At 38.0% G+C, this 24,161-nt stretch overlaps 1 protein-coding gene across 1 annotated transcript in view; it reads right to left on the bottom strand.

The window, feature by feature from the left end:
• Nucleotides 1-24,161, bottom strand: part of ERCC6L2 (ERCC excision repair 6 like 2) — a 156,028-nt gene that overhangs the window by 87,204 nt on the left and 44,663 nt on the right. Inside the window, exons 7-11 of the mRNA XM_061426138.1 lie at nucleotides 16,461-16,601; nucleotides 15,719-15,832; nucleotides 14,797-14,916; nucleotides 11,811-11,882; nucleotides 9,380-9,525 (exon numbers count right to left, since the gene is read on the bottom strand). Of these exons, the coding sequence (XP_061282122.1) occupies nucleotides 9,380-9,525; nucleotides 11,811-11,882; nucleotides 14,797-14,916; nucleotides 15,719-15,832; nucleotides 16,461-16,601 (593 nt within the window). The remainder of the gene's footprint in view (nucleotides 1-9,379; nucleotides 9,526-11,810; nucleotides 11,883-14,796; nucleotides 14,917-15,718; nucleotides 15,833-16,460; nucleotides 16,602-24,161) is intronic.

Raw genomic sequence — 24,161 nt, 5'->3', positions numbered from 1 at the left:
TTGATTATATTCTTGGCAGCCAAAGATGGAGAAGCTCTATACAGTCAGCAAAAACAAGACCAGGAGCTGACTGTGGCTCAGATCATGAACCCCTTATTGCCAAATTCAGACTTAAATTGAAGAAAGTAGGGAAAACCACTAGACCATTCAGGTATGACCTAAATCAAATCCCTTATGATTATACAGTAGAAGTGAGAAATAGATTTAAGGGCCTAGATCTGATAGATAGAGTGCCTGATGAACTATGGAATGAGGTTCCAATGACATTGTACAGGAGACAGGGATCAAGACCATCCCCATTGAAAAGAAATGCAAAAAACCAAAATGGCTGTCTGGGGAGGCCTTACAAATAGCTGTGAAAAGAAGAGAAGCAAAAAGCAAAGGAGAAAAGGAAAGATATAAACATCTGAATGCAGAGTTCCAAAGAACAGCAAGAAGAGATAAGAAAGCCTTCTTCAGCGATCAGTGCAAAGAAATAGAGGAAAACAACAGAATGGGAAAGACTACAGATCTCTTCAAGAAAATCAGAGGTACCAAAGGAACATTTCCTGCAAAGATGGGCTCGATAAAGGACAGAAATAGTATGGACCTAACAGAAGCAAAAGATATTAAGAAGAGATGGCAAGAATACACAGAAGAAATGTACAAAAAAGATCTTCACAACCCAGATAATCACGATGGTGTGATCACTGACCTAGAGCCAGACATCCTGGAATGTGAAGTCAAGTGGGCCTTAGAAAGCATCACTACGAACAAAGCTAGTGGAGGTGATGGAATTCCAGTTGAGCTATTCCAAATCCTGAAAGATGATGCTGTGAAAGTGCTGTACTCAATATGCCAGCAAATTTGGAAAACTCAGCAGTGGCCACAGGACTGGAAAAGGTCAGTTTTCATTCCAATCCCAAAGAAAGGCAATGCCAAAGAATGCTCAAATTACAGCACAATTGCACTCATCTCACACACTAGTAAAGTAATGCTCAAAATTCTCCAAGCCAGGCTTCAGCAATACGTGAACTGTGAACTTCCTGATATTCAAGCTGGTTTTAGAAAAGGCAGAGGAACCAGAGATCAAATTGCCAACATCCACTGGATATTGGAAAAAGCAAGAGAGTTCCAGAAAAGCATCTATTTCTGCTTTATTGACTATGCCAAAGCCTTTGACGGTGTGGATCACAATAAACTGTGGAAAATTCTGAAAGAGTTGGGAATACCAGACCACCTGATCTGCCTCTTGAGAAATTTGTATGCAGGTCAGGAAGCAACAGTTAGAAATGAACAGGGAACAACAGACTGTTCCAAATAGGAAAGGGAGTTCATCAAGGCTGTATATTGTCACCCTGTTTATTTAACTTATACGCAGAGTACATCATGAGAAATGCTGGACTGGAAGAAACACAAACTGGAATCAAGACTGCCGGGAGAAATATCAATCACCTCAGATAGGCAGATGACACCACCCTTATGGCAGAAAGTGAAGAGGAACTAAAAAGCCTCTTGATGAAAGTGAAAGTGGAGAGTGAAACAGTTGGCTTAAAGCTCAACATTCAGAAAACAAAGATCATGGCATCTGGTCCCACCACTTCATGGGAAATAGATGGGGAAACAGTGGAAACAGTGTCAAGAGTTTATTTTTCTGGGGTCCAAAATCACTGCAGATGGTGACTGCAGCCATGAAATTAAAAGACACTTACTCCTTGGAAGGAAAGTTATGACCAATATAGGTAGCATATTCAAAAGAAGAGACATTACTTTGCCAACAAAGGTTCGTCTAGTCAAGGCTATGGTTTTTTCTGTGGTCATGTATGGATGTGAGAGTTGGACTGTGAAGAAGGCTGAGTGCCAAAGAATTGATGCTTTTGAACTGTGGTGTTGGAGAAGACTCTTGAGAGTCCCTTGGACTGCAAGGAGATCCAACCAGTCCATTCTAAAGGAGATCAGCCCTGGGATTTCTTTGGAGGGAATGATGCTAAAGCTGAAACTCCAGTACTTTGGCCACCTCATGAGAAGAGTTGACTCATTGGAAAAGACTCTGACGCTGGGAGGGATTGGGGGCAAGGGGAGAAGGGGATGACAGAGGATGAGATGGCTGGATGGCATCACTGACTCGATGGACGTGAGTCTGAGTGAACTCCGGGAGTTGGTGATGGACAGGGAGGCCTGGCGTGCTGCGATTCATGGGGTCGCAAAGAGTCAGAAACGACTGAGTGACTGATCTGATCTGATCTGAATATTCTGGCTGCTTTATGATAGATTAGTTGACCATATAAATGTGGGTTTATTTATGGGCTCTGTATTCTATTCCACTGATCCTTGTGTCTGGTTTCATACCAGTACCATACTTTTTGACTATTATGGCTTTGTATACCACACAAATTTGATTCTGAAATCAGGAAGCAAGACAAACTCTAGCCTTGTACATTCTCAAGCTCTCTTTGGCTATCTGGGGTCTTCTGTGGTTCCATACAAATTTTGGGACTATCTGTTCTGTGAAAAATGCAATGGGTATTTTGACAGTGATTGTACTGAACATGAAGATTACTTTGGGCTATATGGACATTTTAACAATGTTAATTCTTTCATTAGTGTGGTGTACTTTTCCATTTATTAGTGTTCAATTTCTTTTATATCTGTGTTATAGTTTTCAGTGAATATGTGATTTACTTCCTTGGTTAAATTATTTCTAACCATTTTACCCCGGAGAAGGCAATGGCAACCCACTCCAGTACTCTTGCCTGGAAAATCCCATGGACGGAGGAGCCTGGTGGGCTGCAGTCCATGGGGTCGCTAAGAGTTGGACACGACTGAGCAACTTCAGTTCCACTTTTCACTTTCCTGCATTGGAGACAGAAATGGCAACCCACTCCAGTGTTCTTGCCTGGAGAATCCCAGGGACGGGGAGCCTGGTGGGCTGCTGTCTATGGGGTCGCACAGAGTCGGACACGACTGAAGTGACTTAGCAGCAGCAGCAGCAACTATTTTATTCTTTCTGATGTAGTTGTAAAAGAAATTGTTTACTTAATTTCTCTGGTAGCACATTATTTGTGTATAGAAATGCAGCAGACTTCTGTGTGATAATACTGTCTCCTGCAACCTTGTTGTTGTTGTTTAGTTTCTAAGTCATGCCCAACTCTTTGCAGCCCCATGGACTGTAAACTCACGGGGCTCCTCTGTGCATGGGATTTTCCAGGCAAGAATACTGGAGTGGGTTGCTATTTCCTCCCTCAGGGGATTTTCTCAACCCCGGGATCCAACCTGCATCTCCTGCTTGGCAGGCAGATTCTTTACCTCTGAGCCACCAGGGAAGCATTCTGCAACTTTACTGAATTCATTTAATAGTTCTTATAGTTTTCTGGTAGTCTCTTCAGGGTTTCCTATATATAGAATCATGATATCTGCAAATAGCGACAGTTTTGCTTCTTCTGTTCCTATTTGGATGCCTTTTATTTTTCTTACCCGATTACTGTGGCCAGGAATCACTGCACCATGTTGAATACAACTGGTAAGAGTGGGTGTCCTTGTTTTGTTCCTAACCTTAGAGGAAAAGTTTTAAGCTTTTTACCACTGAGTATATTACTGGCTGTTGGTTTTTCATATATGGCCTTTATTATGTTACATTCCCTCTATAACCACTTTATTGAAGGTTTTTATGATAAACAGACATTGAATTTTGTCAAAATCTTTTTCTGCATCTATTGAGTTGATCATACGATTTTTCTTCTTCAATGTGTTAATGTGATCTATCGCATTGATTGATTTGTGGGTATTGACTCCTACTTGCATCCCTGGGATAAATCTTACTTCATCATGGTGTTTAATCCTTTCAACTATTATTGAATTCTATGTGCTAATATGTGTTGAAGATTTTTAGATCTCATCAGGTATTACTGCCTTGTGATTTTCTTTTTTGTGTGATACCTTTGTCTGGTTTTGGTATCAGGGTTAATGCTGGCCTTGTAAAATGAGTTTGAAAGTGTTTCTTTTGCTTCAATATTTTTGGAATAGTTGGACAAGACTAGGGATTATCTGTTCTTTGTTTGGCCAAGCCACTTGACTTATGGGATCTTAGTTCCCCAACCAGAGATCAAACCTGGGCCCCCTGTGGTGGAAGCATGAAGTCCTAATCACTGGACATCCAGGAAAATCCCAACTGGTTCTTTAAATACTTGATAGAATTCCTCTGTGAAGCCATCTGATTCTGGACTTTTGTTTGTTAAGAGTTTTTTGACTACTGATTCAATTTCATTATAGCAATCAGTCAGTTCAGATATTTTATTTCTTCCTGATTCAGTCTTTGAAGACTGTATGTTTCTAGGAATTTACACATTTTTTTCCAGGTTGTCCAATCTGTTGGCACATAATTGTCTACAGCAGTTTCTTATGAGTGTTTGTATTTCTGTGATATTGGTTGTAACTCCTCTTTTATCTCTGATTTTATTGATAGGTGTATGCTGCTGTTCAGTTGCCCAGCTGTGTCTGACTCTTTGTGAATCCATGGATTGCAGCATGCCAGACTTCCCTGTCCCTCACTATCTCCCGAAGTTTGCCCAAGTTTCTGTCCATTGCATTGTTGATGCCATCCAGCCATCTTATCCTCTGACACCCTCTTCTCCTTCTGCCCTCAATCTTTCCCAGCATCAGGGACTTTTCCAATGAGCGAGCTATTAGCATCAGGTGACCAAAATACTGCAGCATCAGCCCTTCCAATGAGTATTCGGGGTTGATTTCCTTTAAGATTGACTGGTTTGATCTCTTTGTTGTCCAAGGGACTCTCAGGAGTCTTCTCCAGCACCACAGTTCAAAGGCATCAATTCTTTGACATTCTACCTTTTTCGTCCAGTTCTTACAACTGTATATGACCACTGGGAAGACCACAGACTTGACTATAGGGACCTTTGTTGGCTGAGTAATGTCTCTGCTTTTCAACACACTGTCTAGGTTTGTCATAGCTTTTCTGAAAAGAAGAAATCGTCTTCTGATTTCATGGCTGCATCACTATCTGCAGTGATTTTAGAGCCCAAGAAGAGGAAATCTGTCACTGCTTCCACCTTTTCCCTTCTATTTGCCATGAAGTAATGGAGCCAGATACCATGATCTTAGCTTTTTTAATATTTAGTTTTAAGCCAGATTTTTCACTCTTCACCTTCACTCTCCTCAAGAGGCTCTTTAGTTCCTCTTCACTTTCTGCCATTAGTGAGATATCATCTGCATATCTGAGGTTGTTGATGTCTCCTGCCTATCTTGATTCTAGCTTAACTCATCCAGTCAGGTATTTCTCATGGTGTGCTCAGTTTATAGTTTAAAAAAACAGGGTGCCAGCAGACAGCCCTGTGGTATTCCTTTCTCAATCCTGAACCAATTGTTCCCTACAGGGTTCTAACTGTTGCTTCCTGACCCACATACAGGTTTCTCAAGAGAGAGGTAAGATGGTCTGGTACTCCCACCTCTTTAAGAGCTTTTCACAGTTTGTTATGATCCACATAGTCAAAGGCTTTAGCGCAGTCAATGAAACAGAGGTAGATATTTTCCTGATATTCGCTTGCTTTCTCCATGATCCAGCGAATGTTGGCAACCTGATCTCTGGCTCTTCTGCCTTTTCAAAACCCAGCTTGAACATCTGGAAGTTCTTGGCTCACGTAATGCTACCATGAAAGTGTTAAATTAGGGCCTTACTAGCATAGCATGGGAGATGAGTGCAACTGTCAGATGGTTCAAAGATTGTTTAATACTACTATAGGTGTATACTTACTGACACTGACATTTTGTTAACTGTTTGCTTGCTTTTGTAATACTTTTTTGCTCTTCTTTTAGTCCTTTCCCTTGTGGTATGATAACTTTCTTTAGTATTATGTTTGGGTTCCTTTCCCTTTTATTTTTCTGTATCTATTGCAAATTTTTGGTTTATGATTACCATGAGGTTCATATATACTGACATGTGTGTGTATATATACATATGTATATATACATACACATATACATATATACACACACACACATGCTGTTGTTGTTTTTCAGTCACCCAGTCTTGACTGAATCTTTGAGACCCCACGGACTACAGCACACCACCGCTCTGTCCCATACCATCTCTCAAAATTTGCCCAAGTTCATATCCATTGCATTGATGATGCTATCCAGCCATCTCATCCTCAGATGCCCTCTTCTCCTTTTGCCCTCAATCTTTTCCAGCATCAGGGACTTTTCCAATCTGAGTCAGCTGTTTGCATGAGATGACCAAAATACTGGAGCTTCAGCTTCAGCATTGGTCTTTCCAATGAGTATTCAGGGTTGATTTCCCTTAAGATTGACCAGTTTGATCTCATTGCCGTCCATGGGACTTTCAGGAGTCTTCTCCTATACCATAATGCAAAGGCATCAATTCTTTGGCATTCTGCCTTATTTATGGTCCAGCTCAATATATACACACATACATATATGTATACTTACATATACATTTATATACACAATTTTATATATGTATATACACACACATTATATAAATCTGTTTTTAAATGACAGTTGCTTAAGTTCGAATGCTTTTAAGCACTACATTTTTACTCCCCCACCCCATGTTTTATGTTCTGAATACCATATTTTATATCTTTCTATTTTTTGTATCACGTAACTACTTAATGCAGTTGTAGTTATTTTTACAACTTTTCCTTTTCAAAAAAATCGAAGCATATTTGATTCAGAATGTTGTGTTAGTTTCTGATGTATAGTAAAGTGATTCAGTTATATTGTTTTTCAGATTCTTTTTCATTTTAAATATTGAAGATAGTTCTGCAACTTCTGTCTTTTAATCTTCATTCTAACCCTTTTTAAGGGTTTGGACTGCTACCTTTACTATATATTTGTCTTTATTAGTGAGTTTTTTTTCTTTCATGTATTTTGTTATTTCTGGTTATGGCCTTTTCCTTTCACTTGAAGAAGATCCTTTCACATTTGTTATAGTATCCATTTTGTGATGATGAACTTTTAGCTTCTGCTTGTGTGGTAAACTTCTTCTCTCCTTCAATTCTGAATGATAACCTTGCTGGTAAAGTATTCTTGGCCATAAGTTTTTTTTTTCATTTCAGTACTTTAAATATAATGTGTTACTCCCTCCTGTCCTATAAAGTTTTGCTGAAAAATCAGCTGACAGGACTTCTAAACACAAAAAATAGATTTTAAAATTAAAAATTCAATGGACAGATTAAATAGCAATTTGCAATATAGCTGAAGTGATAATTAGGAACTTTATGGCAGAGCTTATCAAATTAGACTACAGGTGAGCAGAACAGGAATGAAAGATAATTGGTTGTCATGATAAATTCTGTACTATTTGAACTGTTGTTGAAGATATTTATTACCTTTAAAACATTGTTTAAAAATTAAGAATGCTTATATGTGTTTGATAAAACTTAGCTGAAGACAGTGTTCTATGTCATTTAATACTGAGTATCTAAGGACTCATGTGTGAAATTCCTCTTGAATTCATTCACAAGTAAATGGAAATCTAGAGCTTCTCAGGCCTTAGCTGTAAGAATTCAAGAATAATTTTAGTCCTCAGCAGTTAAGTAGTTCACTCACCACATATATTTGATTTCTCACTGTAATTTTTCTGTTTTTTGGCCATGCTGTATAACTTGTGTGACCTTAGTTCCTTTACCGGCGACTGAACATATCCCACAGCAGTAAAAGCACTAAGTCCTAATCACAGGACCTCTAGGGAATTTCCAAAGCAATTTTTTTTTTACTCACTTTTTCCCTCTTTGTATTTTATGTTTTTTTTTTTAAAGTCCCTTGAGATTAATTTCAAAAATATACAAACAGCTTATAAAGCTCAATATCAAGAACAACAACTAACAATCCAATCAAAAAAATGGGCACAAGACCTAACCAGACATTTCTTCAAAGAAGACATACAGATGGCCAACAGGCACATAAAAAAATGTGTAAAATCACTAATTATTAGATAAATGCAAATCAAAACTACAATGAGGTATCTATCACTTTACTCCATTCAGAATGGCCCTCATCAAAAAGTCTACAAATAATAAATGCTGGAGAGAGAAAAGGGAACCCTCCTACACTGTTGGTGGGAATGTAAATTGGTATAATCACGATGAAAAACAGTATAACTACCACATGATCCTACAATTCCACTCCTGAGCATATATCTGGAGAAAACTATTATTGGAAAAGATACATCCATCCCAGTGTTCACTGCAGGACTATCTATAAGAGCCAAGACATGGAAGTAACTTAAATGTCCATCCACAGATGAATGGATAAATTCATATATATACAACGCAGCAACATGAATGGACTTTGAGGTTATCTTACTAAGTAAAGTAAGCCAGATAAAGATAAATATCATATGATATCGCTTATACGTGGAATTAAAAAAAAGATACAAATGAACTCATATTTAAAACAGAAAAAGACTCACAGATCAAGGGAGGGGAGGGATATGTTAGGAGGATGGGATTAACATATATACACTACTATAGAGAAGACAGATAACCAACAAGAACCTAGGTATAGCATAGAGAACTATACTCAGTATTTTGCAGTAACATAAAAGGGAAAAGAACATGAAAAATCATATAGGTTATTGAATCTTTCTGCTGTACACCTGAAACTTACATGACATTGTAAGTCAACTATATTACAATCTTGAATAAATAAATAAACGTCCTTTGAAATTCCTTTTGAAAGACAGTGGGAGTATATCTATAAAATACTTATTATATTAGATGTTAAAAAGTTACAGATTTGTCACCCCTGCCAAAAGAGACTAATCTTCTCAGGTGTTTATATCAACTTAAATTTTTTCTAAAGTACGTGTATGTCTTAAAAAGTTCACTGAGATTCATAAACAGGTGTTAGAACTGATTTAGCTTTATAAAACCTATAAATGTTCAGCTGCTCTCCTTGAGACCAGGTAGAGACAGAGGAGGGAAACTCCTGGTCCATTAAGCCTTCCTTATGGGTTCTCAAGGGTTCCTTGACCACAGTTTGAAAATCACTGACACGTGACTCTCAACTATTCAATTAATAACTTGATTATTCAACTAAGTCTGACTGTTGTAACTACAACACACAAGTCAAAAAACTATAGAATATTTCAATGAAGAAGCAGCCACTTTTCGGATATTTTAAAAAATAAAGCCAGACATATAAAGAGGATGAAAATAATGGAACTGACAGAGAAGTTTAGATAAAACTCAATATTGTTATCCCAGTCAACATTAATAGCATTTTTGTTGCTTCTCCTTAAAGCTAAATGAAACACAGCAATAGAAGCATAATCACTGAAAATCCAGTAACAGTTTAAGGATTATCTTAAATCTTAAGAGCAATTAGATAGAAATCAAGTTATAAAATTTTATTTTCTTACATTGTAGAGACAAGGCAAATGTTTACATCTTGAGTACTGTTGAATTCTTTCACAATCTTGATTCTTTCCTCTGATTTTGTACTTCCATCAAGTCGTCGGTAATCCAGTCCAGATGCCATACAGTACTGCTGCAGCACATCAAGCAACTAGAGGAGAGATACAGAGACATGCAAAGATAAACTCATGGTTTAATAAGTGTCATACCATTATACAGATGAGCTGTACTAAGTATTAATATCTCTGTTCACAGTTTCTTTCTTACAATTACAAGGGCAACAAATATTTTTCTAATTTCTGACTCGTACATCTTCCTACTATTATACTGAAACTGACTTTAACATTCGGCAACCTTTGTGTTAAAAAAAGAAAAATCAATCTTTCAAGGGAAAAAACCCAATCTTTAGCTTTCTAAACCAAAAAAAAAAAAAAAAAGGAATAAAAAGAAAAGTATTGGCCAACTCATTTATCTAATTATATTCATTATTTTTGCTATAGTCCACATTCTAAAATATCTTAAATATCTTAAAAGAACATTTTAATTATTAACAAAAACATCTAAGTAGAGAATTAGAAATCTATCTTTATGTTTGCTATTTCATAATAAGTAATTCTGATATCGGAGAAGGCAATGGAGATTTAAGTATCTGTTTTAAAAGTTGTTTACCTCATTACCATTTCCTACAGAAATTATTAAGAAGCAGAAGATGCTAGGAAGAGGTGGTAAGAATATACAGAAGAACTATACAAAAGTTCTTCATGACCCAGATAATCACGATGGTATGATCACTCACATAGAGCCAGACATCCTAGAATGTGAAGTCAAGTGGGTCTTAAGAAGCATCACTATGAACAAAGCTAGTGGAGGTGATGGAATTCCAGCTGAGCTATTTCAAATCCTAAAAGATGATGCTGTGAAAGTGCTGCACTCAATATGCCAGCAAATTTGGAAAACTCAGCAGTGGCGACAGGACTGGAAAAGGTCAGTTTTCATTCCAATCCCAAAGAAAGGCAATGCCAAAGAATGCTCAAACTACTGCACAATTGCACTCATCTCACATGCTGACAAAATAATACACAAAATTCTCCAAGCCAGGCTTCAGCAATATGTGAACTGTGAACTTCCAGATGTTCAAGATGGATTTAGAAAAGGCAGAGGAACCAGAGATCAAATTGCCAACATTCGCAGGATCATCGAAAAAGCAAGAGAGTTCCAGAAAAACATCTACTTCTGCTTTACTGACTATGTCAAAGCCTTGCCTGTGTGGATCACAACAAACTGTAGAAATTTCTTAAAGAGATGGAAACACCAGACCACCTGACCTGCCTCCTGAGAAATCAGTATGCAGGTCAAGAGGCAACGGTCAGAAATGGACATGGAACCACAGACTGGTTCCAAATAGGGAAAAGGAGGACATCAAGGCTGTATATTGTCACCCTGCTTATTTAACTTATATGCAGAGTACATCATGAGAAATGCTGGACTGGACGAAGCACAAGCTGGAATCAAGACTGCTGGGAGAAATATCAATAACCTCAGATATGCAGATGACACCACCCTTATGGCAGAAAGTGAAGAAAAACTAAAGAGCCCCTTGATGAAAGTGAAAGAGGAGAGTGAAAAAGTTCGCTTAAAGCTCAACATTCAGAAAACAAAGATCATGGCATCTGGTCCTATCACTTGATGGGAAACAGTGACAGACTTTATTTTTTGGACTCCAAAATCACTGCAGATGGTGACCGCAGTCATGAAATTAAAAGATGCTTGCTCCCTGCAAGATAAGTTATAACCAACCTAGACAGCATACTAAAAAGCAGAGATATTACTTTGCCAACAAAGGTCCATCTAGTCAAAGCTATGGTTTTCCCAGTAGTCATGTAGGGATGTGAGAGTTGGACTATAAAGAAAGCTGAGCGCCAAAGAATTGATGCTTTTGAACTGTGATGTTGGAGAAGATTGTTGAGAGTCTCTTGGACAGCAAGGAGATCCAACCAGTCCATCCTAAAGGAAATCAGTCCTGAGTATTCACTGGAAGGACTGATGCTGAAGCTGAAACTCCAATATTCTGGCCACCAGATGCAAAGAACTTACTCAACTGAAGAGACTCTGATGCTGGGAATGATTGAAGGTGGGAGGAGAAGGGGATGGTTGGATGGCATCACCAACTCAATGGACAGGAGCTTGAGTAAGCTCCAGGAGTTGGTGATGGATAGGGAAGCCCGGCATGCTGCAGTCCATGGGGTCGGAAAGAGTTGGACATGACTGAGTGAGTAAACTGAACTGAACTGAACTGAACTGACAGAAGATACGTAAGTAGTAAATGTGGCTGGATGCTTTTTTTACCTCTTTAAGATACAGAGATCTCTTTATAGACTTTTAAGCCTCAGGAACTAGACCTGAGTCAATCAAAAATATGCTCCAGACAAAACTCACCTTGGTGGAAAAGGAGAAAAGAAGAACTTTATCTTTGTTTTTCCTGCAATGATTTAAAAGCTGCTGAAGAACCTGGAAGAGAACCACAAGAACATCAGTGAACCAGTTTCACTAAAAAGTATACTTTATATACATACACATCACTTAAGAATTTTTTATAAAATTATTTTATACAATATAATCTGAGTAATCTTTGATAATTCCCTTCATTTTTTCCAAGTTTAAAGTATTAGATATTACATGAAATTCATCATATTATTAAAAATGAGGTAAATTAAATTGCTCAAGGACTTAGTTCATCTCATCTGGATTAATAAAAAGGAAGCATTTTAGATTATGAGATGCATTTAAATGGATTAATTTAATTTCCAAAAACACTTTTTTATACTTACAGTATGTTCAGAAACTAAATTACAGAACAGTATTTCTTTTAGGACTTGGGCCTAGATATCCATCTAATATCAAGAAAACTAGAGATATCAAGGGAATATTTCATGCAAGGATGGGCACAATGAAGGACAGAAATGGTATGGACCTAACAGAAGCAGAAGAGATTAAGAAAAGGTGTACACAGAAGGACTGTACAAAAAAGGTCTTAATGACCCAGATAACCGCAATGGTGCAGACAATTACCTAGAGCCAGACACCCTGGAGTGTTAAGTCAAGTGAGCCTTAGGAAGCATTACTAATTACTATGAATAAAGCTAGTGGAGGTAACAGAACTGCAGCTGAGTTATTTATAATCCTAAAAGACAATGCTGTTAAAGTGCTGTACTCAATATGTCAGCAAATTTGGAATACTCAGCAGTGGCACAGGACTTCTCCCTCATTGACTAGGCTAAGGCCTTTGACTCTGTGGATCAGTAGAAACTATAGAAAATTCTTAAGGAGATGGGAGTACCATACCATCTTATCTGCCTCCTGAGAAACCTGTATGTGGTTCAAGATGTAATAGGCAGAACAAGACATGGAACAATTGACTGATTCAGTATTGAGAAAGGCGTTAAGACAAGGCTGTATATTGTTACACTGCTTATTTAACTTCTCTGCAGAGTATATCATGCGAAATGCTGGGCTAGACGAAGCCCAAGTTGGAATCAAGATTGCCGGGAGAAATATCAACAACCTCAAATATATATATTGTACCATTCTAATGGCATAAAGTGAAGAGGAACCAAAGAGCCTCTTGATGAGAGTGAAGAGGAGAGTGAAAAAGCTGGCTTGAAACTCAACATTAATAAAAACTAAGATCATGGCTTAGTTGGGGCTTCCCTGGTTGGCTCAGAGGGTACAGCGTCTGCCTGCAATGTGGGAGACCTGAGTTTGATCCCTGGGTTGTGAAGATCCCCTGGGGAAGGAAATGGCAACCCACTCCAGTATTCTTGCCTGGGAAATCCCATGGACGGAGGAGCCTGGTAGTCTACAGTCCTATGCCTGGAGAATCCCATGGACAAAAAGAGACTGGCAGGCTACATACACCCCATGGTGTCGTAAAGAGTTGGACACGACTGAACAACTCACACACACATACACAAGATCATGGCATCCAGTCCCATCACTTCATGGCAAAATGAAAGGTAAAAAGTGAAAGTAGTGATAGATTTTCTTTTCTTGGGCTGCAAAATCACTGCAGTGACTGCAGCCATGAAATCAGAAGGCACTTGCTCCTTGAAAGTAAAGCTATGACAAACCTAGATTGCATGCTAGAAAGCAGAGACATCACTGTGCCTACAAAGCTATGGTTTTTCCAGTAGTCATGTACAGTTGTGAGAGGTGGACCATAAAGAGGCTGAGTGCTGAAGAACTGATGTTTCTGAATTGTAGTGCTAGAGAAAGAAGACTTTTGAGAGTCCCTTGGACTGCAAGGAGATCCAATCAGTCAATCCTAAAGGAAATTGATCATGAATGTTCATGGGAAGGAATGATGCTGAAGCTGAAGCTGAAGCTTTGATCATCTGATGCGAAGAGCCGATTCATTGGAAAAGACCCTGATGCTGGCAAAGATTGAAGACAAAATGAAGTGACAAGAGAAGGAGATAGTTGGATAGCATTACCAACTCAATGGACATGAATTCGAGCCAACTCCAGGAGATAATGGATGGCAGAGGAGCATGGATTGCTACAGGTCCATGCTGTTGCAAAGAGTAGGACATAACTTAGAGACTGAACAATAACAAATTTCTTTTAGTAAGTATTCAAATTTTCTTTAAGTATATGTAATAAAATGTGTTTAATTACAACTAGGTTCTAAAAACTCTGATATTTATTTTCTACAATAATCAGTCAGATATATACCTCTTCTCATTTTATCCCCTCTGTTTCTCTATTACAGTAAATCCTGAATTCCAGATTTGATTTTGATGCCAAAATGCCAATAACTTGCCCCCATATGCAGTGTGTTTAGAGAGGAAGCAAATAATCCAAAACCTGTGTAATAGTAGTAATACTGTTATTTTTAAAACAGGCACTTACACATCTGGCAATGACAGCTCCAAACACTGTGGAAAAGAAAACCACAAAGGAAAGAAAAGAAATTTTCTGTACTAAGCAAAAGGTTTTTCTGAACTATATAATAAAGACAACCCATTTTATTTCAGCTCAGTTCAGCTCAGTCACTCAGTCATGTCCGACTCTTTGCGACCCCATGAACTGCAGCACGCCAGGCCTCCTTGTCCATCACCAATTCCCAGAGTCCACCCAAACCCACGTCCATCGAGTCAGTGATGCCATCCAACCATTTCATCCTCTGTCATGCCCTTCACCTCCTGCCCTCAATCTTTCCCAGCATCAGGGTCTTTTCAAATGAGTCAGCTCTTTGCATCAGGTGGCCCAAGTACTGGAGTTTCAGATTCAACATCAGTGCTTCCAATGAACACCCAGGACTGATCTCCTTTAGGATGGACTGGTTGGATCTCCTTGCATAAATATTTAAACTTTAAAATACATCATCCTTGCATGTATGCAAACTGAAAGAACAACAACTTACCTTCATTTTTCCACTGTATTTTGGGTCAGAAAGTGTTTCAAAGGCTGCATCTTTGCTTTTTTGCACAAAATCTGGGAATCTGGAAAATACCTGATCACATATCCTTTTGATAAGTGTTTCCTTAAGGGGAAAAGGAAGAAGAAAAGAAATCTCAGCACTTTTAAACCTGTATAATTTGAAAATATTTATAAAAAATATATTTAGAAGGAATGTATTAGGTTGAAAGTTTTGCCTTCTTTAATTCAAAATACCTTACAGTGATATGTTAAATATGTAAGGCTTTGAGGAGTTCTGAGATAGTGATATGGTTACTAATTTTACTGTTACTTTTTTAAGATTTTCAAAATAAGTAACTGAATACTTCTCAAAGAGTAGTCTTTTAAAATTACATTTTAACAGCCTCAAGCCTATCACACAAAAGCAAAATATGAAAAGTATACAAAAAGCTTTTAAAAAGATCTTTTTATTTACATTGTGCTTTAGACACAACTGACATGACTAAAGCCAATGATTCCATGTGTGTCTAAATTTTGAAATTACTCATTTTTACTAAATATTTAATACACAGATTATTATAAAGCCTCATTTTAATACAATAGATTAGATAAACATAATTAGATACATTATTAGTGGAATTACAATGGACTCATCAAATATCTTTAGTTGGTAATATATCAAAAGTTATTAGGAAAGTGAAAATAATATGAACATATCAGAGGCATAAAAAAGATTTAAGGTTAACTTTTCTTACTTTGATTAAAAATTTAAATGCATAAACTTCTCTGACATCTAAATTAAAAAACAAGCAAGTCAGTTACCTCTTAAATTTCATACAAAGATAACTTAAGGATATTTGGCTAAGAAATTTTATACCAAATATACTAAGTAGCATCACAAAGAAATTTAAAAAGCCAACCCAAACCTGTTGTCTAGAGGTGCTAGCAGTCTGCAGTAATGCCACATGGTTAGCTACCTTCTGAAGGACTGCAAGGTAACTGAAATACAAGGTTTTCACTGTTTCGCCCTGTGAATTGGTCTGTAACCATAAAAGTACAGAAAATAAAAATAAGCAAGGGACTAACATGGCTATGTAACTAATTACACCAAAAATATATCACTTACAATAATATTTATTATCCGGTTTTTATCAGCACAATATTATCTGGTTATCAGCACAATACATTGTGAGAAAATAATGGTCAAATGATACACAAAATATCCATGAATCACTAATGTGGAATTGTACTTTTGGTAAACCATAACACAATGATGTTTTTAATAAAAGAGTAGAGAAAGTCCTCATTCCAGGAAGTATACACGGTGACAAAGCTTCTACAGATAAAAAACCACATGAGGAAAAGTTATATTACCTGCTACTTACTCTGATACTAGAATTGAGTACTTTGTAATAAAAAACAAGACAGTAAAGATATCATGTAATGTGCTTAGTCACTCAGTTGTGTCAGACTCTGCAACCCCGTGGATTGTAGCCCATCAGGCTCCTGTGTCCATGGGGATTCTCCAGGCAAGAATACTAAAGGCATTGCCATGCTCTCCTCCAGGGGATCTTCCCAACCCAGGGAGTGAACCCAGGTCTCCCGCATTGCAGGAGGATTCTCTATCATCTGAGCTACCAGGAAAACATACCACACTGAAATACTTACCTTATAACAACAATTTCTTCTTTTCTGGCCACTGTTGCAGGTACAAGGCTCAGAAGACTGAAGTATCAAAGACACATCTTCGGTTTCTAATACTGTTTGATAGACAGCTTTTTGAAAATCTGTCAGAGAACAATATACCATCTGTCAAGATAAAATAGAAGGTAGTTATTAGTATTTTTATAGCAATGATAATTACAATGCACATCGGGTTTCACAGACTGTAAGAGTGAAAATTGCTCATAAACTGTAATTTTTCTTACATGATTAGCCCATGTAATCATTATATGGGCTTCCCAGGTGGCACTCGTGGTAAAGAACCTGCCTGCCAACGCAGGAGACGTGGATTTGATCCCGGAGTTGGGAAGATCCCCTGAAGGGCATGGCAACCTACTCCAGTATTTTTGCCTGGAGAATCCCATAGACCGAGGAGCCTGGGGGGCTATGGTCCATAGGTTCACAAAGGGTTAGATACTACTGAGGCAACTTAGCACATACGCGTGCACATCACTGTATAATAGAAAACACAAGAAAGTTTCTCCTAATTCTGTGCTATAACCTCACCTAAACTATACAAATTATACTTTTCTAATAAATCTCACAGTTTGTTCTTTAATTTTAAAAACTCAAAATATGAAAAAGCTAAGTATGTGATTTCCTTATAAATTTCTCAACATATTCTTGTGGGTCTTTTCAGCATTCCACATTATTAGCCCATCATGCAAATAAGTGATTAAAGTTTAGATCAAATAAAAAAACTAGACAAGGAAAGATTTTTAGAACAATGACACAGATAATACTTAGTGAATTACTTGAAAATTTGGAAAAATATTTAAAACTTCCTATTACTGAAGATAGGATAAAGTATTTTTGCTATAAATTCCCAAAATTAGTAGATATAAGAATTAAACAAATACACATGAAGGCAAAACTTGTAAAATTGCCACCTTGTGCCCAAATTCAAGAAAAGAGGAAAACACAAGAAAATAATGCCAGTGAGTAATTGCCTTGTATTTCTGGTAGTCTGGAAATTGGTAAAGTTCTTCGAGATACAGCCATATGTAACCAGGGTCATAAAACTATATATATATATAGTAGGACTTTGAGGCATATGAATAAGAGGGAAAGCCATCTATTTTTAAATATTTATATGTGTGTATCATTACAACAGAACATTACTGCAAAAAGAAGACAAATTGTGGATATAAGAATAAAAAGAGAATATTGAAGATAGGGCCAATGATTAAGGTACAGGCGGAAATTCTGAATTATTATTTTACCCCAAGTTTATTAAGATATAATTAACATATAAGTTTACAGTGTACAACATTATGATTTGATATGTGATTTTATTATAAAATTATAAGCATAGCAATATGGCTATTTAACACATTCATCACGTCACATAATTACTTTTTGTGTGTATGGTGAGAACATTTAACATTTATTCTCAGAGGCGGGGACTTTTAAGATGATGGAGGAATAAGACAGGGAGATTACCTTCCTCTCCACAAATACATCAAAAATTCATATGCATGTGGAACAACTCCTACAGAACACATTCTGGATGCTGGCAGAAGACCCTGGGGATTTCCAAAAAGGCAAGTCAATCCCCAGGGCAGAAGATAAGGATAAAAAAAGAGACAAAGGATTTCAGGACCAGGACCTGTGCCATAGGGGAGGGAGTTGTGAAGGCGGAAGAGAAACCTTCTCGCAGGCAGAGTCTAGGAGGAGCTTTGGAACCTCAGAGGGGAACACAGCAACACGTGCTGGGAAGGCAAAATGGAGAGAATTCCCCACAGAGACTGTAACCAAACAGCACTCTTCAGGCAAGAAGTGGCTACATGCCCACAGCAGTGAGTGCAGGCTCAGCGCTCAGGCTTCAGGGGTCAGACCCCAGGGAAAGGACTGGCATTGGCTGTCATGAAGGTATTCTGAGGGGACTAGTAAAACACAACTGAGGGAGTACAGAGAAAAGCCTGGGCCCACCAGAGAGGCAAGAGACTATTGCCGTGGGAATGCTCTAACTGCACACGTAGAATGCAGGACCCCATCTTCACAAGTGCCATAGGTGGGATAAGCCAGCTGCAATCTGTGACCCCAGAAGAAAAGCAGGTGTGAATGGCAAAGACAGAAGACAGGAGGCCACTACAGTTTCGACTACAGAGGTCACAGCTGCCACCATGCTGTGAGTGAGCATGGGTCACTGACCATACCTTCCTGGGAGCCTGAGCAGCTTGGTTCTACTGAGGGACCCACAAACGCAGGGCCAACCCCCTGCGTTGGGGAAGCACACAATCCACCTCAGACTTCAGGGATTTCCTGCAGGTCTCAGTCACAGTGGGCACTCCCCACACACCCCAACTATGTCTTCCCTACCCCACCTCTCCCCAGCCCAACCGAGAAACTGAGCCCCAGTAAGCTGCTACTCTCACCCCCTTCTGTCTGGGCAGGGAACAGACACCAGAGGGCAGCCTGCAAGCAGAGACAGGGCCAGAACCAAAGTGGAACACCAGGAGCTCTGCGAGCAAAGGAGAAAAGGGGAAATCACTCCTGCAGCCGCAGATGCAATGGATTAAATCCCCACAATAAGCCTGAGACTGTGAACTCTAGGGGCAATTGTGGCTTTGGGGAGCAAGTATAAACTGGAGTAAGGGAAGATCTGAATCTGAGCCAACCTCACACTGCCAATAACAGATCCAGACATTTTCCTAGAAATATTGGAGGACTTTCTGAGTAGGCAGATTGACTAGAGCACACTGTGTGGAGAAGTCAATGGAGAAATCATGAGGACATTCTTCTTAATATCATTCTATTTTTGTTTTCTTTTCCATATTGTTCTAATGTTGTTTTTCTTCATTCAGTTCAGTTCAGTTGCTCAGTTGTGTCTGACTTTGTGATGCCATGGACTGCAGCACACCAGGCTTCCCTGTCCATCACCAACTCCCAGAGCTTGCTCAAACTCAAGTCCATCCAGTTGGTGATGCCATCCAACCATCTTATCCTCTGTCGTCCCCTTCTCCTCCTGCCTTCAGTCTTTCCCAGCATCAGGAGGATGCTTCCTCCTGACTTCCAAGGAGTCAGTTCTTCACATCAGGTGGCCAAAGTATTTCCTTCATTACTTTTAATTTTTCTTTTATATAATTTTTAATTTTTATTTTTATTTTATATAATTTTTAATTTTTTATAATATACTTTTTTTAATTTTAATTTTTTTAATTTTATAATTTTAATTTTTTATTTTATTTAATTTTTCTTTTTTATAATATACTTTTTCCTATTTTTGAAACATCTTATTTTTAAATACGTTCATTTTATTTTCCTATTTTTACAGTACTCTTTAGTTATATTGTATTTTCCCATGTTTTTGATTTCGTGTTTTTGCTAGTCTAGTTTTTCATATTCATTTTCATTTTCAAGTTTACCTACTGGTTTGACTACTCTCTTTTTTAACTCCTGTTTTTATCCTTTCTGTTTCTTCTCTTCTCTTTTTTCTCTCTTCTTTCTCTTTTGTAAGTATGTGAGTTTCTTTGGGTGCTCTGGCCTGTTGAGTGTTGCTTTCACCATTATTCTTGGGGTTTTGTTTTCTGTGCTGTGTGACCTGTGAAGCCCTGATGCTATAGTAAGGAGTTGGACCTGAACTCCCTAGGTGGGAGACCTGAGTCCAGGACTCTGGATCACCAGAGAACTCACAAACCCATGGAACGTTAATCAACAAGAGCACTCCCAAAGGCCTCTATCTCAATGCTAAGACCAAGCCCCCCACAAAGGCCGCAAGCTTCAGAGCTGCACATCTCAGGTCAAAACTTCAGCAAAATAGGAACTCAATTCTGTCCACTAGCAGACATGCTGCCCAAAGCCATACCAAGCCAACAGACACCCCAGCACACTACTGGATATGGCGCTGCCCTTCAGAGAAACAAGATCCAGCTCCATCAACCAGAACAGAGGCCCAAGTCCCCCAAACTAGGAAGCCTTCACAATCACTAGTCCAACCTCACCCACTGAGGCAGACTCCACAATTATGAGAAACTACGACCTTCCAGTCTGCAGAAAGGAGACCCCAAACACAGTAAATTAAGTGAAACGAAAAGACAGATAAACATGCAGCAGTTGAAGGAACATGGTAAAAACTCGCAAGACCAAACAAATAAAGAGGAAATATTCAGTCTACCTGAAAATGAATGCAGAATAATGACTGTAATGATGATCCACATCTTGGAAATAAGATGGAGGCACAGATAAATATAATGGAGGGGGTGACTGAGAAGATACAAGAAATGTTTAACAAGAACCTAAAAGGAATAAAGAATAGACACTCAACAATGAACAACACAATAACTGAGATTAAAATTAAACTAGAGGGAACCAACAGCAGAATACCTGAGGCAGAAGAGTGTATATGTGAGCTGAAAGACAGAATGGTAGAAATAACTGAAGCAGAGCAGAGTAAAGACTAAAAAGGAATGAAGAGAGCCTCAGAGACCTCTGGGACAGCACCAAGTGCACCAACATCCAATTATAGGGCTCCCAGAAGAAGGAAAAAAGTAAGGCTATGAGAAAGTATTTGAGGAGATTACAGTCAAAAATTTCCCAGACATGGAAAAGGAAATAGCCACCCAAGTCCAGGAAGCCCAGAGAGTCCCATATAGGATAAACCCAAGGAGAAAGATGCCAAGACACATATGAATCAAACTAACAAAAATTAAACACAAGGAACAAATATTAAAAGCAGCAAAGGAAAACCAACAAATAACATACAAGGGGATCCTTATAAGGCTAACAGCTGATTTTTCAAGAGAAACTGCAGGCTAGAAGGGAGTGGCAGAATACTTAAAGTGATGAAAAAGGTACAACCAAGATTACTCTACCCAGCAAGGATTTCATTCAGATTCAGAGGAGACATCAAAAGCTTCACAGACAAGCAAAGTTAAGAGAATTCAGCAACACCAAACCAGCTTTATAACAAATACTAAAGGTACTTTTCTAGACAAGAAACATAAGTGAAAGAAAAGGCCTACAAAAACAAACCCAAAACAATTAAGTAAATGGTAATAGGATCATACATATCAATAATTACCTTAAATGTAAATGGATTAAATGCTCCAACCAAAAGATACAGATTGGTTCAACCGATACATAAACAAGACCCCTATATATGCTGTCAAAAGAGAACCACCTCAGATATACGGACACCTACAGAATGAAAGTGAGGGGCTGAAAAAAGATATCCCATGCAAATGGAAATGAAAAGAAAATGGGAGTACCAATACTTACATGAGACAAAACAGATGTTAAAAACCATTATGAGAGACAATGAAGGACACTATATAGTGATTGAGGAATCAATTGTAAGAAGATACAAGAATCATATATGCACCCAACATTGGAGCACCTCAATACACGAGGCAAATTCTAACAACTATTAAAGGGAAAATGGACAGAAACACAATAATAGTGGGGTACTTTAACACCCCATTGACACCAATGGACAGATCATCCAAACAAAAAACTAATAAGGAGAAACAAGCTTTAAGCGATACACTGAAACAGTTGGACCTAATAGATATGTACAGGGGATTTCATTTAAAAACAGTAGATTTCACTTATTTCTCAAATGCACATAGAACATTCTCCAGAACAGACCACACCTTAGGTCATAAATCAAGCCTTGGTAAATTTTTAAAAAGGGAGGTCATTTCAAGCATCTTTTCTGACTATAACACTATAAGATTAGATAACCACTACAGGAAAAAAGCTATAAAATAAACTACAAACACATGGAGGATAAACAATATGCTTCTGAGTAACTAAGAGGTCACTAAAGAAATTAAAGAGGAAATCAAAAAATACCTAGAAGCAAACAACAATGAAAACAGGACAATTCAAAATCTGGGATGGAGGAAAAGCAGCACCGTAAGAGGCAAGTTTACAGCAATATAATCCTACTTCAAGAAACAGGAGAAACATCAAATAAACAACCTAACTCTACACCTAAAAAAGACGAGCGGAAAAAAAAGCCCCTGAAGTTAGTAGAAGGAAAGAAACCATAAAGACCGAAGTAGAAATAAATGAAATGAAGGAGATAATATCAAAGATCAATAAAACTAAATGCTGGTTTTTTGAGAAAATATAATTGATAATTCATTAGCTAGACTCATCAAGGAAAAAAAAGGATGTGAAGTGAAATGTTAGTCGCTCAGTCATGTCCGACTCTTTGCAACCCCACGGACTGTAGCCCACCAGGCTTCTCTGGGATTCTCCAGACAAGAATACTGGAGTGGATTGCCATTCCCTTCTCCAGAGGATCTTCCTGACTCAGGGATCAAACCCTGGTCTCCTTCATTGCAGGTAGATTTTTTACCATTTGAGCTACAGGGAAGTCCTACCAAAAAAAAAAAAAATAAAAAGGAGAGGAATCAAATCAAGAAAACTAGAAATGAAAAAGGAGGTTACAACAGACAATGAAGAAATGCAAAGGACAAAAATACTGTCAAAACAATAATTTTCACAATGTGTATGGAAACACAAAAGACCTCGAACAGCCAAAGCTATCTTAAGAAAGAACAGTGGAGCTGGAAGAATCAACCTTCCTGACTTGAGACTATATTATAAAGCTACAGTCATCAAGACAGTATGGTACTGGCACAAAAATAGAAATAGAGACCAATGGAACAATATAGAAAGCCCAGATATAAAACCACACACCTATGGGTACCTTATCTTTGACAAAGGAGGTAGGAATATACAGTGGAGAAAAGACAGTCTTCAATGAGTGGTGCTGGGAAAACTGGACAGTTACATGAAAAAGAATGAAACTAGAACACCTCTTAAATTATATACAAAAATAAACTCAAAATGGATTTAAGAGTTAAATGTAAGGCCAGAAACTGTAAATCTCTTAGAGGAAAACACAAACACTACAGTCCTTGACATTAATCATAGTGAGACCCTCTGTGAACCACATCCTAGAGTAAAGGAAATAAAAATAAACAAACGGGACCTAATTAAACTTAAAAGCTTTTGCACAGCAAAGGAAACTATAAACAATGTGAAAAGACAACCCTAAAATGGGAGAAAATAATAGTAAATGAAACAACTGACAAAGAATTAATCTCCAAAATATCAATCAGTTCATGTAGCTCAATACCAGAAAAACAAACAATCCAATCAAAAACTGGGCACAAGACCTGCATAGATATTTCACCAAAGAAGACATATACATGGCTAATAAACACATGAAAAGATGCTCAAATCAGCTATATTCCCATACAAAATAAAAGGTTTAACGTTTGAAAAAAAATAAAAATAAAAAAGATCCTCTTAAAGTCAAGTCTTCAACTTTTCTTACACAATTAACAGAATTTAATTGTAATTTTCATGCAAACTCTTAAAATTAGTTGTGCAAATATACATTGCATTCTACAGGAAATTTAACTATTAAAAAGAAGCTTTTAACTACTTTGTTCTGTAGTGAGAATTAAAATACCAAAGAATATACTGGGTTATGGGCTTCCCTTGTGACTGAGCTGGTAAAGAACCTGCCTGCAGTGCAGGAGACCTGAGTTCAATCTGGGGGTTGGGAAGATCACCTGGAGAAGGAAAGGCTACCCACTCCAGTATTCTGGCCTGGAGAATTCCATGGACTGTATGGTCCATGGGGTCACAAAGAGTTGGACGCGACTGACTGACTTTCACCTTCAC

The sequence above is a fragment of the Bos javanicus genome, chromosome 8 (assembly GCF_032452875.1).
Source record: "Bos javanicus breed banteng chromosome 8, ARS-OSU_banteng_1.0, whole genome shotgun sequence".
NCBI lineage: Eukaryota > Metazoa > Chordata > Mammalia > Artiodactyla > Bovidae > Bos > Bos javanicus.
The sequence above is the reverse complement of the archived record's forward strand: the minus strand, read 5'-3'. Positions and strand labels throughout refer to the sequence as shown.